General features: G+C 46.2%; 1 protein-coding gene across 1 annotated transcript in view; it reads left to right on the forward strand.

Annotated features, from left to right (window-relative positions):
* The first annotated feature begins 3,160 nt into the window (after nucleotides 1–3,160).
* LOC137428690 (uncharacterized) overlaps nucleotides 3,161–20,566 on the forward strand; it is a 220,452-nt gene continuing 203,046 nt past the window's right edge. The window contains exon 1 of the mRNA XM_068118595.2: nucleotides 3,161–3,267. Within this exon, the coding sequence (XP_067974696.2) occupies nucleotides 3,262–3,267 (6 nt within the window). The 5' untranslated portion in view covers nucleotides 3,161–3,261. The remainder of the gene's footprint in view (nucleotides 3,268–20,566) is intronic.

A 20,566-nucleotide genomic window follows, 5' to 3' on the forward strand; every position in this document is an offset into this window, starting at 1 on the left:
AATGTTGGAAAATAGACATCGCGATTGCAACCAATGCACAACGTCAGGCCAACGTTGGAAAATAGACGTCGCGATTGCAACCAATGCACAACGTCAGGCCAACGTTGGAAAATAGACATCGCGATTGCAACCAATGCACAACGTCAGGCCAACGTTGGAAAATAGACGTCGCGATTGCAACCAATGCACAACGTCAGGCCAACGTTGGAAAATAGACATCGCGATTGCAACCAATGCACAACGTCAGGCCAATGCTGGAAAATAGCGTCGCGATTGCAACCAATAAACAACGTCAGGCCAATGTTGGAAAATAGACATCGCGATTGCAACCAATGCACAACGTCAGGCCAACGTTGGAAAATAGACGTCGCGATTGCAACCAATGCACAACGTCAGGCCAATGTTGGAAAATAGACATCGCGATTGCAACCAATGCACAACGTCAGGCCAACGTTGGAAAATAGACGTCGCGATTGCAACCAATAAACAACGTCAGGCCAATGTTGGAAAATAGACATCGCGTTTGCAACCAATAAACAACGTCAGGCCAACGTTGGAAAATAGACATCGCGATTGCAACCAATAAACAACGTCAGACCAACGTTGTAAAATAGACGTCGCGATTGCAACCAATAAACAACGTCAGGCCAACGTTGGAAAATAGACATCGCGATTGCAACCAATAAACAACGTTAGGGCATTGTTGGAAAATAGACATCGCGATTGCAACCAATAAACAACGTTAGGGCATTGCTGGAAAACAGACATCGCGATTGCAACCAATAAACAACGTTAGGGCATTGTTGGAAAACAGACATCGCGATTGCAACCAATAAACAACGTTAGGGCATTGTTGGAAAACAGACATCGCGATTGCAACCAATAAACAACGTTAGGGCATTGTTGGAAAACAGACATCGCGATTGCAACCAATAAACAACGTCAGGCCAATGTTGGAAAATAAGCATCGCGTTTGCAACCAATAAACAACGTCAGGCCAACGTTGGAAAATAGACGTCGCGATTGCAACGTCAGGCCAACATTAGAAAAGAGACGTCGCGTTTACAACCAATAAACAACGTCAGGCCAACGTTGGAAAATAGACGTCGCGATTGCAACGTCAGGCCAACATTAGAAAAGAGACGTCGCGTTTACAACCAATAAACAACGTCAGGCCAATGTTGGAAAATAGACGTGGCGATTGCAACCAATAGACAACGTCAGGCCAATGCTGGAAAATAGACGTGGCGATTGCAACCAATAAACAACGTCAGGCCAATGCTGGAAAATAGACGTGGCGATTGCAACCAATAGACAACGTCAGGCCAATGTTGGAAAATAGACGTGGCGATTGCAACCAATAGACAACGTCAGGCCAACGCTGGAAAAGAGACGTTGCGATTGCAACTAATAAACAACGTCAGGCCAATGTTGGAAAATAGACGTGGCGATTGCAACCAATAGACAACGTCAGGCCAATGCTGGAAAATAGACGTGGCGATTGCAACCAATAAACAACGTCAGGCCAATGCTGGAAAATAGACGTGGCGATTGCAACCAATAGACAACGTCAGGCCAATGTTGGAAAATAGACGTGGCGATTGCAACCAATAGACAACGTCAGGCCAATGCTGGAAAATAGACGTGGCGATTGCAACCAATAAACAACGTCAGGCCAATGTTGGAAAATAGACGTGGCGATTGCAACCAATAGACAACGTCAGGCCAATGCTGGAAAATAGACGTGGCGATTGCAACCAATAAACAACGTCAGGCCAATGCTGGAAAATAGACGTGGCGATTGCAACCAATAAACAACGTCAGGCCAATGCTGGAAAATAGACGTGGCGATTGCAACCAATAAACAACGTCAGGCCAATGTTGGAAAATAGACGTGGCGATTGCAACCAATAGACAACGTCAGGCCAATGCTGGAAAATAGACGTGGCGATTGCAACCAATAGACAACGTCAGGCCAATGCTGGAAAATAGACGTGGCGATTGCAACCAATAGACAACGTCAGGCCAATGCTGGAAAATAGACGTGGCGATTGCAACCAATAAACAACGTCAGGCCAATGCTGGAAAATAGACGTGGCGATTGCAACCAATAGACAACGTTAGGCCAACGTTGGAAAATAGACGTCGCGATTGCAACGTCAGGCCAACATTAGAAAAGAGACGTCGCGTTTGCAACTAATAAACAACGTCAGGCCAATGTTGGAAAATAGACGTGGCGATTGCAACCAATAAACAACGTCACCCTGATGTCAACAATGCGCTTGCGAACAATTGACCAAATGGCAACATTGGCCCAACGGTGTTGTGTTAGCTGGGAACCAACAACAAACATGGTTTCGCCTTATGACACCCGGAAATGGAGATAACGACAAACAAACATGTTTCCATTTACGAAACCCATATATGAAGATAACCAACGACAAAAACACACACACATCTCGTTTTTTCATTTCTGTTCCTTACAATTCTATCCCTCTCTTTCACACACACACACACACACACACACACACACACACACACACACACACACACACACACACACACACACACACACACACACACACACACACACACACACACACACACACACACACACACACACACACACACACACACACACACGAATGTGTGTACGCATGCGCGCGCACACACACACACACGTAAATGTGTACCCATGCACACACACACACACGTGTACCCATGCGCGCACACACACACGTATATGTGTACCCATGCGCGCACACACACACACACACACACGTGTACCCATGCGCACACACACACACACACACACACACACACACACACGTATATGTGTACCCATGTGCGCGCGCGCACGCACACACACACACACACACACACACACACACACACACACACACACACACACACACACGTGTACCCATGCACACACACACACGTGTACCCATGCGCACACACACACACACACACACACACACACACACACACACACACACACACACACACACACACACACACACACACACACACACACACACACACACACACACACGTCTATTTTCGGTGCATGCGCACGCACACTACCAAATCAAAGCACATAAGTGCACAAACACGTGTCACACGCGCACACACGGAAGTACCGGCACGGGAAAAGCCCCGATAAATCAAAACCAGCCTTGGGTCAAAGTTCTCAACAGTCGAGGCAAACGTTTCACCACAGAATGGCGGCCGCACCCTGAACAATACCCACCCAGCACAATGCAGGTACCATACTCAACACCACAGGTATTAGCACTAGCAGGGGGAGGTAAACAAAACACACCCACCGAATACCCTCTCCGACACTTCTCGGAAAGTGCGGATGCTAAGTTCACATACCATTCGTACTCCGTTTATCGGTTACTGAACATTAATGTCGGTATTTCCTCTCTTTGTTTACTTAATTACACCTGTGTTTGGTTTACCTCTGGCAGATATAGCACAGGTGTGCACACATTACCTTTGAGCGGTCTAACCTGGATTAACAGGTGTCATCGTGAAGATTGACGTTGCAGGACGGCAGTTCTTGTTAAGCCGGCCGTCCCGTCTGCCGGGATTACTTGGCGGTCGTCCAAGATTCCATGGTGTCCTTCGCGAATTGCAGGTGACCTATCGCGGGCAACCTGGAACGGATTCCGAATTCCTGCCGCAAACTTTTAGTTAGTCGAACGTTCGGTCTGGCCAGCCGGTTCGTGAAAGACTTGGGCCAAAAACTTTCCCACGAGGTGGGAATAATTGTGTTCATTAATGACGAGTCACATCTCCATAGATCTACCTTGATTGTCCCTTGAGTAATGGTTTGTGCACCTGCGAGGGACGTTCAAAAAGTTCCTGTAACGAGAGTCACAACAGTCCAGCAAACTGTTTTTAGAAATCCATCGACCATTCAAAGATCTATAAGCCTGGTAGTGGTTTAACGGTTAAGGTCGCTGACTTAAGATATTCGGGTCTTGAGTTCGAGCTCCACTCGTTCCGTTAAATAACATTAGGTGGGTTGACTCAGCCTGTCATCCTTCCAAGGTTTCCCAAATGAGTCCCAGCTTACTGGGAACAGGGGGCACTGCATCAGTGGCACAGCTGCGCCCCCAGTGCAATGGTGCAGCTATACATACGAAATGATTATGAGAAAGAGAGCACTATAATACTAATAATAGATATAGAGCACTATAATAATAAGAATAGAGAGCACTAAGAATAGCATACCCATAACTTTGGTTCTTCTTCTTCTTATTTTTAATCTTATCCTCCTCTTCTTCTTCTTCTTCTTCAACAGCCACCATTATCCCACTTTTCTCGTGAGGTCGGCCGGTGGAAGCTTGGCAGTGACGTCTACACACGCTACAGGGTCACGTGCGTGTCGTGACGTCATCCCATCAATCACGTGATTGTGTATGCAAAGACGGAGCCAAAGGCAACTGTTTGATAACTCTATTAGTCAGCAGTGTGGATGACGTCATGACGTGATACGCAAACAAGTGCGCTGACGTCTCTGCACCAAAGATAACTGGACAAGACCATGATACGATGTAATTGAGGACCCATCGATGTAATTGAGGACCCATCGATGTAATTGAGGACCCATCGATGTAATTGAGGACACATCGATGTAATTGAGGACCCATCGATGTAATTGAGGACCCATCGATGTAATTGAGGACCCATCGATGTAATTGAGGACCCATCGATGTAATTGAGGACCCATCGATGTAATTGAGAACCCATCGATGTAATTGAGGACCCATCGATGTAATTGAGGACCCATCGATTTAATTGAGGACCCATCGATGTAATTGAGAACCCATCGATGTAATTGAGGACCGATCGATGTAATTGAGGACCCATCGATTTAATTGAGGACCCATCGATGTAATTGAGGACCCATCGATGTAATTGAGGACCCATCGATGTAATTGAGGACCCATCGATGTAATTGAGGACCCATCGATGTAATTGAGGACACATCGATGTAATTGAGGACCCATCGATGTAATTGAGGACCCATCGATGTAATTGAGGACCCATCGATGTAATTGAGGACCCATCGATGTAATTAGGACCCATCGATGTAATTGAGGACCCATCGATGTAATTGAGGACCCATCGATGTAATTGAGGACCCATCGATGTAATTGAGGACCCATCGATGTAATTGAGGACACATCGTTTCTTCTCATGTGCCAGCTCTTCCTTCTCACGGCAATGATATCTAAAGCAAGGAAGACGTTTAAAACGAAACTACTATGAGACGAAACTAAAGTGACCTTCAAAATCATTTCATGCATCCATTTTAGCCATTTCACTGAACGACGAGAGGGGCACCTGGTAGAACGCGTACGTCCGCCAGGCTGAACAGTTGGTTTTGTATCCCAATGTTAGGCCTTTATCTGGATTCGCACTTGAACCAAAATCGAATCAGCTTGTCCGTGTCACCTGACCAACTCATCCACCAAGTTTCATCCAAATCCGTCCACAACTTTTGAAGATATCGTGCCCACAGATAGGCAGACAGGTGGACAGACAGGGGTGAAAACAATCTCCACCCACCATCGATGACGTAGATATTAAAATTTACATGAGAAACAGAATAAAACCGCCAAGTTAAAAATCTGTGTCAGCTGCTACACGTCGACTTCGGAAGCCTTTTATTAGCAAACCTTGTATTTTAACGTCCGCCAGCGAAGGTGGTCTGTCTGTCTGTCTGTCTGTCTGTGAGTCTGTCTGTGAGTCTGTGAGTCTGTGAAGAGGATATCTCTAAAAGACGGATTCGGATGAATGGATGTTCAGTCCGGTGTCCCGTGTGTTAGCGTGTGTTAGCGTGTGTTAGCACGTGTTAGCGTGTGTTAGTGTGTGTTACTGTTAGCGTGTGTTAGCGTGTGTTAACACGTGTTAGCACGTGTTAGCGTGTGTTAGCGTGTGTTAGCACGTGTTAGCGTGTGTTAGCGTGTGTTAGCACGTGTTAGCGTGTGTTACTGTTAGCGTGTGTTAGCGTGTGTTAACACGTGTTAGCACGTGTTAGCGTGTGTTAGCACGTGTTAGCGTGTGTTAACACGTGTTAGCACGTGTTAGCGTGTGTTAGCACGTGTTAGCGTGTGTTAACACGTGTTAGTACGTGTTAGCGTGTGTTAGCACGTGTTAGCGTGTGTTAACACGTGTTAGTACGTGTTAGCGTGTGTTAGCACGTGTTAGCGTGTGTTAGCACCGGTAGCCGGTGGACATTGTAAAGACAACGCACAATGTTGTCCGTGATGAGTCAGCGAGTTATCACCGGCACCATGAACAAATTACAAACTCCTGCACACACTCACCTGTGAGCAGCAAGTGGTCTGTCTGGTCTTCTTGGATATCCCGAGACATCAGATTACGCCGCTCACTATCAGTGTGCTCGGATCAACCCCGACACTAAAAACCTGTTCACCTTTCCAGGTGTTGGCGTGTGAACGGTTGTCTTATGCTCCAAAGGGCAAACCAGAAACATACATTCTTCACATATCACCCTCCCATCTCTTCTCATTCATGCGATAAATTAATCTCATGTTTTCATGTCAAGTTACATATTCACTAAATCCTGTCTTCACACCATTAAAATCCAAATTACACAATAAAACTCATTGTGGTTTACCGCTATACAACCTGGCCGGGATAGAGGGGTATATTCTCTCTTTCTTTCTTTCTTTCTCCCCCCCCCCCCTCCATCCCTCCCAATCTCTGTTTCCCAACCCCCACCTCCTCCCTCCCAATCTCTCTGTTTCCCAACCCCCACCTCCTCCCTCCCAATCTCTATCTCCAAACCCCACCCCCTCCCTCCCAATCTCTCTGTCTCCCAACCCCCACCCCTCCCTCCCAATCTCTCTGTCTCCCAACCCCCACCCCCTCCCTCCCAATCTCTCTGTCTCGCAACCCCCACCCCCTCCCTCCCAATCTCTCTATCTCCCAACCCCCACCCCCTCCCTCCCAATCTCTCTATCTCCCAACCCCCACCCCTCCCTCCCAATCTCTCTGTCTCCCATCCCCCACCCTCCTCCCTCCCAATCTCTCTGTCTCCCAACCCCCACCCTCCTCCCTCCCAATCTCTCTATCTCCCAAACCCCACCTCCTCCCTCCCAATCTCTCTGTCTCCCAACCCCCACCCCTCCCTCCCAATCTCTCTATCTCCCAACCCCCACCCCTCCCTCCTAATCTTTGTCTCCCAACCCCCACCTCCTCCCTCCCAATCTCTCTGTTTCCCAACCCCAACCTCCTCCCTCCCTATCTCTCTATCTCCCAACCCCCACCCCCTCTCTCCCAATCTCTCTGGCTCCCAACCCCCACCCCTCCCTCCCAATCTCTCTATCTCCCAACCCCCACCTCCTCCCTCCCAATCTCTCTGGCTCCCAACCCCCACCCCTCCCTCCCAATCTCTCTATCTCCCAACCCCCACCCCCTCCCTCCCAATCTCTCTATCTCCCAACCCCCACCCCTCCCTCCCAATCTCTCTATCTCCCAACCCCCACCCCTCCCTCCTAATCTTTGTCTCCCAACCCCCACCTCCTCCCTCCCAATCTCTCTGTTTCCCAACCCCAACCTCCTCCCTCCCTATCTCTCTATCTCCCAACCCCCACCCCCTCTCTCCCAATCTCTCTGGCTCCCAACCCCCACCCCTCCCTCCCAATCTCTCTATCTCCCAACCCCCACCCCCTCCCTCCCAATCTCTCTATCTCCCAACCCCCACCCCTCCCTCCCAATCTCTCTGTCTCCCAACCCCCACCCCTCCCTCCCTATCTCTTTATCTCCAAACCCCCACCCCTCCCTCCCAATCTCTCTATCTCCCAACCCCCACCCCTCCCTCCCAATCTCTCTGTCTCCCAACCCCCACCCTCCTCCCTCCCAATCTCTCTATCTCCCAAACCCCACCCCTCCCTCCCAATCTCTCTATCTCCCAACCCCCACCTCCTACCTCCCAATCTCTCTATCTCCCACCCCCCCCCCCCCACCTCCTCCCTCCCAATCTCTCTGTTTCCCAACCCCCACCCCCTCCCTCCCAATCTCTCTATCTCCCAACCCCCACCCCCTCCCTCCCAATCTCTCTGTCTCCCACCATCCCCCACCCTCCTCCCTCCCAATCTCTCTATCTCCCAACCCCCACCCCTCCCTCCCAATCTCTCTATCTCCCAACCCCCACCCCTCCCTCCCAATCTCTCTATCTCCCAACCCCCACCCCTCCCTCCCAATCTCTCTATCTCCCATCCCCCACCCTCCTCCCTCCCAATCTCTCTATCTCCCAACCCCCACCCCTCCCTCCCAATCTCTCTATCTCCCAACCCCCACCCCTCCCTCCCAATCTCTCTATCTCCCAACCCCCACCCCTCCCTCCCAATCTCTCTATCTCCCAACCCCCACCCCCTCCCTCCCAATCTCTCTGTCTCCCATCCCCCACCCTCCTCCCTCCCAATCTCTCTATCTCCGAACCCCCACCCTCCTCCCTCCCAATCTCTCTATCTCCCAACCCCCACTCCTCCCTCCTAATCTCTCTATCTCCCAACCCCCACCCCCTCCCTCCCAATCTCTCTATCTCCCAACCCCCACCCCTCCCTCCCAATCTCTCTATCTCCCAACCCCCACCCCCTCCCTCCCAATCTCTCTGTCTCCCATCCCCCACCTTCCTCCCTCCCAATCTCTCTATCTCCCAATCCCCACCCTCCTCCCTCCCAATCTCTCTATCTCCCAACCCCCACCCCCTCCCTCCTAATCTCTCTATCTCCCAACCCCCACCTCCTCCCTCCCAATCTCTCTATCTCCCAACCCCCACCCCCTCCCTCCTAATCTCTCTATCTCCCAACCCCCACCCCCTCCCTCCCAATCTCTCTATCTCCCAACCCCCACCCTCCTCCCTCCCAATCTCTCTATCTGCCAACCCCAACCCTCTCCTCTTCTCTCTGTCTTTCCCTCACTCTCTCTGTCTCGCCCCCCCCCCCCCTCTTTCTCTCTCCCCTCTCTCTGTCTCATCCTCCCCTCTTTCTCTCCCTCCTCTTTCTCTGACTCCTCTCTCTGTCTCGTCCTCCCCTCTTTCTCTCCCTCCTCTTTCTCTCCCTCCTCTTTCTCTCACCCCTCTCTCTGTCTCACCCCCTCCTCTTTCTCTCTCCCCTCTTTCTCTCCCTCCTCTCTCTCTCTCCCCTCTCTGTGTCTCGCCCCTCCCCTCCCCTCTTTCTCTCTCCCCTCTCTCTATCTCTCTTCCCTCTCTCGATCTCTCTCCGCCTCTCTTTGTCCCTCTCTCCCTCCTCCTCTCACTCTCTGTCCATCACCTCCTCTCTCTCTTTTCCGTCGTGAAAAACAAGTTGTGAAAAGTTATCATGAGCTTTGTTGCACCTTCACAATCACGTCAATCATACAATTGACACCAACATTTGCATATCACCTTTGAAGAACATAACCTGTTTTTCAAGTCCGCAACTGATCGCCTTAGCAATAAACAATAACTATTCCCGAGAGTTCAGCGTCTTACTACTGTTAACTTTGGATACCCTTTTATCCGAGACACATAATATATATATATATATATATACACTAGCTTGGCTCGTCGTGACTGAGGAACGGACTTATTAACTCAACTGGACTATGTCCAGCTGAGTTTCTGTCGACACCCAGTGTCCGTCGTCCGTATGTCGTCTGTCTGTCTGTCTGTCTGTCGTCTGTAAACAATTCGACGTCTACGCTCTAAAAGTCACAAATATTGGTTAAATTTGATGAAACTTGTTATGCAGCATCTTTAAGACATAAACTAGTTTGCAATTCCATTTGGGATGGGCGTGGCAGGGCGGCCATGTTGAAAAATCAATTTTTGTCAATCTGGTACTTCCTAATGTAGCTAGAAGGCTGAAACTTGGTGGGTAGACAGTATGTAACAAACCTCAACACATATATTACGGGTTTTGACGATGTCCGAAAAATGACCTCGTCGTGACCTATGACATGACTTGACCCATAAACATCAGTTTGGACGACGTCCAAGCTCTAAAAGTCACAAAAACTGATCAAATTTGATCAAACCTTCAACGTTACTGTGTACCTCTTTAGCACATATAAACTATATAGTTTGTGGTTCTATTATGCATATTCTAACCATATTGATATAGACAAGTTGAGTTCAGGTTTCCTGGAACCTCCAGTTTTAACTGATAGTCTAGGGCGATTAGTAATTTCGTGTTTTTTGTTTGTTAAAATTGATTTAGCAATGGATTCTGCTTCAGAATATTATAGAGATGTAAAAAAAATAGGGTTCCATTTTTTCTTTTACGTCTAATAGGTAGTAATTCGAAGAAATCCAAGATGGCCGCCATAAAATTTGGAAAATACACTTTTGTGCATATCTTTGTATCTAGATATCATATAAACATGAATAATATGTCCTTTTATATGTTTTCAGACCCAAGGAAGCCATATCTGCCATTGTTTTTACAGAAAAATGCAAGGAAATTAAAATAGTGGGCAATATACCAGCCAAAATGGAGACGGCCGTCGTGAAATCGGATCGTATAATTTCCCAATTAGAATCGATTCAATAAACAATCTTCACTGATAACATTTATTTTGAATACACACACACGCACACGCACACACACACACACACACACACACACGCACACACATACACACACACCTAAACATAAACGATGAATGAACATAAACGATCACATAAACGAATGCCTCATTCATCCTCATCCATATCTATCACACGCGGTTCATTGATGTTTGCTTTGTTGTTACAACTGTAACCCACACACCCACAAACTTCAGTACAAGGAATATTGTTATTGCGACAGCTACATCTTCCCATACACCCTTTCTTGCACCCACAGTTCACGAGATTCATTATTGCTTCTGGGGCTGGAGGATTCAGGCATCGACTTGGGGCATAAACCCCATCATCCGAAAGTAACTGCCAACCATACTCGACAGGTGATGGAAGGGACGGATGGCTTTCTGCTGCCTTTCTCCATATCATTGCGATATAATGTGCTCGCTGAACGTGTAACTTTAGCGAACCAGTGGTAGGTGGAAGACTCTCTCCCTCAGCAGCACGGTTGGAGAATAAGAACCAGCGAAGCTCGTTTACTTTCGTGTGAACTTTAGACTTGTACAGCAGACAGACGAAGCGTTCCAGCTGGGAACACACTTCTGGTGACGGATCAGTTTGTCCCAAAGACTCCAGAGCCTCCCATATCTTGTTGTCACATGTCATGAAGACCTTAAAGCACCAGTCCTTGCTCCTGCCAGCGAACCTTCCAGACATGTCACTTCCCGTGAATGCGTGGAATCCAAGTATTGCAGACGCACGTTTCTCTCCTAGCATGCCATGAATAGGTTGGACTGCAATGCTCCTCCTCAACTTTCCCTTCCCAGTGAGAAACCTCGTAGCAGGTGGTAGATCGTGAAATCTCTGAATCAGTAGGAGGAAGATATCGGTATCTGGCGAATCAATGATAACTTCTGCATCTTTGTCGACTGTGAGAGCATGCAGAATTAAGAGTGTATCGGCCTCTTCTTGGCTGTGCGTGAGTAGACTGTCTGGAACTTCAGTGTTGCCCGTGGTCTTAGTTCCTGATGTCACCATGAACTTCTTCAACTTGTTTGGATGAGCCTTGCTGTAAGATAGACACTTCACAGCCAAGTACTCTGTAAGCTCTGCCTTGGTCTTCACATTGGAAAGGAAATCTTTGAGTGAAATCTTCTGGATCAATGTACTATCCCTGACGTGATAGTATGTTGATTTCCCCTTTGTCCTCTTTAGGCGCATTTTGTCTTTCAGTGAGTTATCGATGTATCGGTCGAATACCAACCTCACGTCATCATAATGCACGGCAATATTTTCGAGGCGTTCAATGAACGATTGAGCAAAGTCACTGCATGTAATCATTTGTTCTGTTTTGGAGATCCCGTTAACAAGAGCCATGCCATCAATGATTATCACTCTATGGCGAGAAGTAGTCTCGTTTTCATTGATCACTCCTGATCTTGTGGTTGTGTCTGGGTTTTGGCTGATCTGAGAGGGTTCCTGCAAATTTTGGCTTGAGATTTCATAGTCAGTTGATGGGTCATTAGTTTCTTCCCCAGCGTGTGCTGCTGCATCATTCAAAGCGGCAATTCCCGCGTCTTGATGCTCATTGATTTCTGTCGAAATAGGTTCTCCTGGTGGATCATGTACATCCTGCTCTTCAGGCTCAGCCAGATGCTCAAGTTGACGAAGGATTTTTGCCTTGTCGTATGCCAACAAGAGGGATCCATCAGATGCAAATAAAGAACGTGGAACGATGCCAAATTCATAGGTGCCAATACATTCTTTCAGGTCGAGCTCTGGTCGGCTCCGTGAGATAACGATGAACCTCTGCAACAATCCTCGCTCTTCTTTGACTTTGATCAGCTTGTCGCCCGATCTCACTTCTGTTGTGGCATTCGAACTCTTGAATGTTCGAAGTTTTCTTTTCGTCATTTTGTCCCACACAGAAAGTTTTCCCTCAGCTAAACGATCTGTGGCAAATTGCTGGAACATCTGTTGTCCGATCTCGTCGCGCTCTAAGATGTCGCTGGACACTTTTTCATTCATGACTTCTTTGGTGAGCAGGTTGTAGACCTCGTCTACTTCCTCTTCCATAAATGGATCGCCATGTTCACGGAACACCCTAGAAAGCTTGGAGGCATGGCTCATCACCCGGGAAAGCTTTCCCCCCGTGATTTTGTGGTGTTGTTTTCTGCTCTGGTTTTCACCAAGACCATATCCCTCCGCAAACTCGTGCAGTGACTTTGACAGCTCAGGTGCAATGAGGAAGAACTTGTCAAGCGCCTTCTCATTTTGAGTTATCCCTACGATTCCTCCAATCACCTTCAGTGTACGGTTTTCTTGCTCAATGCCATGGTCTGGGGCTATTGATGTGAAGCCTGCCAATCCTTTTGTCACACAGAAGTTCCCTTTCATGAATTCCCTCCACAGTTCTGGGTGCTGCTTTTCAGTCTCCTGCATTGTTGAAATGTAGAGAGGGAGCAACCGAGCATAGTTTAGATGATCGTGAGCGAAGAAGTACTTCGTGAGAGACTCGATGCTCTCCATATGCAGCAGCAGATCACGTTGTCTTGTACTTCTAATGAACAGAAGGATAGTCTCAAACTGTTTCATGTAGTTCAGGATGAAGCGCTGTATCTTGTTTGTGCTGACCTCAAATTGTTCCAGTTTTTTGGTCATATCTCTGGACTCCATCATGGCCAATGTTTTTTTGAGAATGTCGCATAGATTCTTCTCTGGCTCCATGCTCCCGCTGATGTCTCTCTGATATGCCTCTCCCAGACGAACAGATGACTCGTTCAGATAGGCCCTTTCTTCAGGTTCCATTGCCAGGAATCTCTGGAAGTACAGGTTGTACAAAGCGATCAGTGTTACCATGTGTGCCTCCAGAGCTCGATACAAGTGCCTCCCATTTAGTATTTGGCTCACTGTGGTTGGCGAGAAAAGTCCAGCCTCGACCCATGCCTGATCAATTCCACTCCCTTCCACGTATTTTCCTAATGCAGCTAAGGCCCAAAACACAACATGTAGCTCACCAGGTCGGAAGAGGAATTGCTTCCTGATGTCCTCGCGTTCCACCCACAGCTTCATCGCCAGGTCGTATAGCTGCAAATCGAGAGTCATGACTGTGATTGCCTCACTCCCCATAACACGAGTTGTGATGTTGTGAGCTCTCATCAGACCCGTGTACAGTGTATCATAGTCTGTAGGAGGCGACCTTATCAACGGAGGAACGAGAGCAACATTGGTCTTCTCACTGGACGAAGATAGCAAGGAATTGAAGGCTCCCCACGTCCCCGGAGCTGTGAGTTTGACGTCAACTTCTCCTTCTTCCTCGAAGTTCAGGCATCCAATCATCCAGGTCATATCGGTTTTCTTGTTCTTGTCTGTCTCGGGTTTTGATGTGAGCAGCTTGCAGTCGCTCTTTCTCTTCTCGGGTGCTGGCTTCTTGCAGGTCAACGTTTTACAGCCAACTGCATCATGTATCGTTTGAGCTTTTGATGACCGGTCAAGTTCAATTGGTGGTATCATGGGTGATTTCTCCGGTGATACAGGCTGGTAGATCGCAATTGCTGTACCATGAAGGGTATTCATCCCGCAAGGAGTTGACTCTAGAAAATCGATGTTGTCCATGGCAAACCAGACGAACGTGTCCTGAACCAACCATGGTGGTAGACAGATGCCTCCGGTGGACTCCATTTGCTTCAGTACGGAGTTGGCAATGCTGGTCTCAATCTCCATGACCTTTTTGTAGGAGATGGCGAGGTCCAGATGTGCAAGTTTCTCTACAAGCACCTTGGATCGTGTGTTTTTGTGTATGTCGAGAGCTAAGCCCACACTCAATGGAGTTTCAAATCGTTGTTTGAATGATCCATCCTCGCTTCTTGGTTCGTACGATACCTGTCGGTCAGATTTATAAGCACCGACAAAGTGCTGCGCCAACAATGATGCACTCACACCAATGGAGTCCTCCCTGTTGCTATTTCCTACTTTCCTTGTTCCCATGACTGCATGCTTGCAGAAGATGTTGAGCATCGGGGGTGGCTTGTAATCAGCAAAGGTTCCATTAAATTTCCATGCTGGGGAAGATGCGATGTCTTTCCTCAATATTTTCGCAGCTCGCAAAAGTACTTTAAAATCGTCTTTGATGCTGTCTGCTGTAATTGTGCTTGATATCATGTGGTCTTTGAGCTTTGTGGAAAGAATCTGCTCTGGCTTTGTTTTGTTTGAGGGCCGGCTGAAATGAACATCGGCAATGTTGTCTAGGATCAATTGTTTCAGGTATGGCTTATAACTATGGTTGTCTGAGACCGGAAAGTCGTGCTCCTTAAGTAAATTGACATAGGTTACATGAATTTCATTCATATTCAGCACAGCATTTTCAGTAGTATCATTCAACGCAGTTTCAACAATTTCAATGAGTTCAAGGTCTGATAACACCTGACCAAAGTTAACATTGGTTGTTTCTGTTTGTTTTTCCGTCTTAACTATAGCACGTTTGGCCTTAACTACACATGGTAAATGATATTTCATGTCCTCAGCCATTGCTTGCAATGGGTCAGGCGAACTTATGACACTGTTCAGTCTCACTTTCAGATTGTCATTACTTGTTTCTTGGCCAATGTTTCTGATCTGGAGTCCCATGTTCTTTGTTGACACATTGTGTAGTTCACTTCCTCTGTCTTCCTGGCATATGACACATCTGAGCGCGTCAAATGTCTGTTCTCGGGAACACCTTCTGGATGTTGACGTGCTTTCCCCTAGATCACTAGAACTTGGTCGTCCTCTCTTTTTCAGTCGGATTTCTGCGGCACTGCCTGATGTTGTTCCTTTCTCAAACCTAGCCTTTGCTCGATCAATGTGCATCTTATTGGTAACATCTTTGTAACAAGCTTTATGGTAGCGGAGACCTTTTGCGAGCAATTCTTCAGCAGAGGAATATTGCAAACGTCTATTCAATGATGCAAACTTTGTTTCACCATACGTGTACTGTTCCTCAGCACCTGCCATCAGTTTCTCGACAGAGGAGAGTTTTGGTTTCGTTACAAAGGTTGTATAGTCTGTTTGCCCTATGGCCATTTGGCATACAAAACAAAGTCCGAAATCTACTGACTTCTCAATCTTCCTGGGTGGTGAGTCACTCATCTTGAAGGTAGGTGTAATTTTCTAGACACTCTTGAACTGTCGTCGGTCCTGCAAAGATAGATACTACTATTCAGATTCACATTTCGTCAACACAGTCAAAACCAGACCTTAACTAGATGGTGGAAACTTAATTAACCGATTTCACGACGGCCGTCTCCATTTTGGCTGGTATATTGCCCACTATTTTATTTTCCTTGCATTTTTCTGTAAAAACAATGGCAGAAATGGCTTCCTTGGGTCTGAAAACATATAAAAGGACATATTATTCATGTTTATATGATATCTAGATACAAAGATATGCACAAAAGTGTATTTTCCAAATTTTATGGCGGCCATCTTGGATTTCTTCGAATTACTACCTATTAGACGTAAAAGAAAAAATGGAACCCTATTTTTTTTACATCTCTATAATATTCTGAAGCAGAATCCATTGCTAAATCAATTTTAACAAACAAAAAACACAAACAATATTGTTATGACATATGGGCCTGCACTATGAGGCTAATGACTGTACCTGAGTTGCTGTGTTGTCATGATTTTCACCAATCATAATACAAACAATTACTTGGCACAAATGTATTTGTTGTGTTTGTGATATTACATTTTTATAGGCAATTTAGGTTGAAGATTTAGATTGAATGTTTTTTTTTTCAAGAAAGAACCCCTCAGCACATACATAGGGGAGGGGTAGGTGCAGACTGGAAGTTTGGGACGATTACACCTCACCATCACGTAATTCAAAACACCTCACCACCAAGGAATTTAAAACACCTCACCACCACATAATTCAAAACACCGCACCACCACGTAATTCAAAACACCTCACCACCACGTAATTCAAAACACCTCACCACCAAGTAATTCAAAACACCTCACCACCAAGTAATTCAAAACACCTCACCACCACGTAATTCAAAACACCTCACCACCAAGTAATTCAAAACACCGCACCACCAAGTAATTCAAAACACCGCACCACCACGTAATTCAAAACACCTCACCACCAAGTAATTTAAAACACCTCACCACCACGTAATTCAAAACACCGCACCACCAAGTAATTCAAAACACCGCACCACCACGTAATTCAAAACACCTCACCACCAAGTAATTCAAAACACCTCACCACCAAGTAATTCAAAACACCGCACCACCAAGTAATTCAAAACACCTCACCACCACGTAATTCAAAACACCTCACCACCAAGTAATTTAAAACACCTCACCACCACGTAATTCAAAACACCTCACCACCAAGTAATTCAAAACACCTCACCACCAAGTAATTCAAAACACCGCACCACCAAGTAATTCAAAACACCTCACCACCACGTAATTCAAAACACCTCACCACCACGTAATTCAAAACACCTCACCACCACGTAATTCAAAACACCTCACCACCAAGTAATTCAAAACACCGCACCACCACGTAATTCAAAACACCTCACCACCACATAATTCAAAACACCTCACCACCAAGTAATTCAAAACACCTCACCACCACGTAATTCAAAACACCTCACCACCACATAATTCAAAACACCTCACCACCAAGTAATTCAAAACACTGCACCACCACGTAATTCAAAACACCTCACCACCACATAATTCAAAACACCTCACCACCAAGTAATTCAAAACACCTCACCACCACGTAATTCAAAACACCTCACCACCACATAATTCAAAACACCTCACCACCACATAATTCAAAACACCTCACCACCACATAATTCAAAACACCTCACCACCAAGTAATTCAAAACACCTCACCACCAAGTAACTCAAAACACCTCACCACCACGTAATTCAAAACACCTCACCACCAAGTAATTTAAAACACCTCACCACCACGTAATTCAAAACACCGCACCACCAAGTAATTCAAAACACCGCACCACCACGTAATTCAAAACACCTCACCACCAAGTAATTTAAAACACCTCACCACCACGTAATTCAAAACACCTCACCACCAAGTAATTCAAAACACCGCACCACCACGTAATTCAAAACACCTCACCAGCAAGTAATTCAAAACACCTCACCACCAAGTAATTCAAAACACCTCACCACCACGTAATTCAAAACACCTCACCACCAAGTAATTCAAAACACCTCACCACCACATAATTCAAAACACCTCACCACCACGTAATTCAAAACACCTCACCACCAAGTAACTCAAAACACCTCACCACCACGTAATTCAAAACACCTCACCACCAAGTAATTCAAAACACCTCACCACCACGTAATTCAAAACACCTCACCACCACGTAATTCAAAACACCGCACCACCAAGTAATTCAAAACACCTCACCACCATGTAATTCAAAACACCTCACCACCAAGTAATTCAAAACACCGCACCACCACGTAATTCAAAACACCTCACCACCACGTAATTCAAAACACCTCACCACCACGTAATTCAAAACACCTCACCACCACGTAATTCAAAACACCGCACCACCACGTAATTCAAAACACCTCACCACCAAGTAATTCAAAACACCTCACCACCAAGTAACTCAAAACACCTCACCACCACATAATTCAAAACACCTCACCACCAAGTAATTCAAAACACCGCACCACCACGTAATTCAAAACACCTCACCACCACGTAATTCAAAACACCTCACCACCAAGTAATTCAAAACACCGCACCACCACGTAATTCAAAACACCTCACCACCACGTAATTCAAAACACCTCACCACCACGTAATTCAAAACACCTCACCACCACGTAATTCAAAACACCTCACCACCACGTAATTCAAAACACCTCACCACCACGTAATTCAAAACACCTCACCACCACGTAATTCAAAACACCGCACCACCACGTAATTCAAAACACCTCACCACCACATAATTCAAAACACCTCACCACCAAGTAATTCAAAACACCTCACCACCAAGTAATTCAAAACACCTCACCACCAAGTAATTCAAAACACCTCACCACCACATAATTCAAAACACCTCACCACCACGTAATTCAAAACACCTCACCACCACGTAATTCAAAACACCGCACCACCACGTAATTCAAAACACCGCACCACCACGTAATTCAAAACACCTCACCACCACGTAATTCAAAACACCTCACCACCACCTAATTTAAAACACCTCACAACAATAAAACACGTAATAAAAACACCTCACCACCACGTAATTCAAAACACCGCACCACCACGTAATTCAAAACACCTCACCACCAAGTAATTCAAAACACCTCACCACCACGTAATTCAAAACACCTCACCACCACGTAATTCAAAACACCGCACCACCAAGTAATTCAAAACACTTCACCACCACGTAATTCAAAACACCTCACCACCAAGTAATTTAAAACACCGCACCACCACGTAATTCAAAACACCTCACCACCACGTAATTCAAAACACCTCACCACCACGTAATTCAAAACACCTCACCACCACGTAATTCAAAACACCGCACCACCACATAATTCAAAACACCTCACCACCAAGTAATTCAAAACACCTCACCACCAAGTAATTCAAAACACCTCACCACCAAGTAACTCAAAACACCTCACCACCACGTAATTCAAAACACCTCACCACCAAGTAATTCAAAACACCTCACCACCACGTAATTCAAAACACCTCACCACCAAGTAATTCAAAACACCTCACCACCACGTAATTCAAAACACCTCACCACCAAGTAATTCAAAACACCGCACCACCACGTAATTCAAAACACCTCACCACCACGTAATTCAAAACACCTCACCACCACGTAATTCAAAACACCTCACCACCACATAATTCAAAACACCGCACCACCACGTAATTCAAAACACCTCACCACCAAGTAATTCAAAACACCTCACCACCAAGTAACTCAAAACACCTCACCACCACGTAATTCAAAACACCTCACCACCAAGTAATTCAAAACACCTCACCACCACGTAATTCAAAACACCTCACCACCAAGTAATTCAAAACACCTCACCACCAAGTAACTCAAAACACCTCACCACCACTTAATTCAAAACACCTCACCACCAAGTAACTCAAAACACCTCACCACCACGTAATTCAAAACACCTCACCACCAAGTAATTCAAAACACCTCACCACCACGTAATTCAAAACACCGCACCACCACGTAATTCAAAACACCTCACCACCAAGTAATTCAAAACACCTCACCACCAAGTAACTCAAAACACCTCACCACCACGTAATTCAAAACACCTCACCACCAAGTAATTCAAAACACCTCACCACCACATAATTCAAAACACCTCACCACCAAGTAATTCAAAACACCTCACCACCAAGTAACTCAAAACACCGCACCACCACGTAATTCAAAACACCTCACCACCAAGTAATTCAAAACACCTCACCACCAAGTAACTCAAAACACCTCACCACCACGTAATTCAAAACACCTCACCACCAAGTAACTCAAAACACCTCACCACCACGTAATTCAAAACACCTCACCACCAAGTAATTCAAAACACCTCACCACCAAGTAACTCAAAACACCTCACCACCACGTAATTCAAAACACCTAACCACCAAGTAATTCAAAACACCTCACCACCACGTAATTCAAAACACCTCACCACCAAGTAATTCAAAACACCTCACCACCACGTAATTCAAAACACCTCACCACCAAGTAACTCAAAACACCTCACCACCACGTAATTCAAAACACCTCACCACCAAGTAATTCAAAACATCTCACCACCAAGTAACTCAAAACACCTCACCACCACGTAATTCAAAACACCTCACCACCAAGTAATTCAAAACACCTCACCACCACGTAATTCAAA

The sequence above is a fragment of the Myxine glutinosa genome, chromosome 5, assembly GCF_964187855.1.
Source record: "Myxine glutinosa chromosome 5, kmMyxGlut1.1, whole genome shotgun sequence".
In the NCBI taxonomy this organism is placed as follows: Eukaryota; Metazoa; Chordata; class Myxini; order Myxiniformes; family Myxinidae; genus Myxine; species Myxine glutinosa.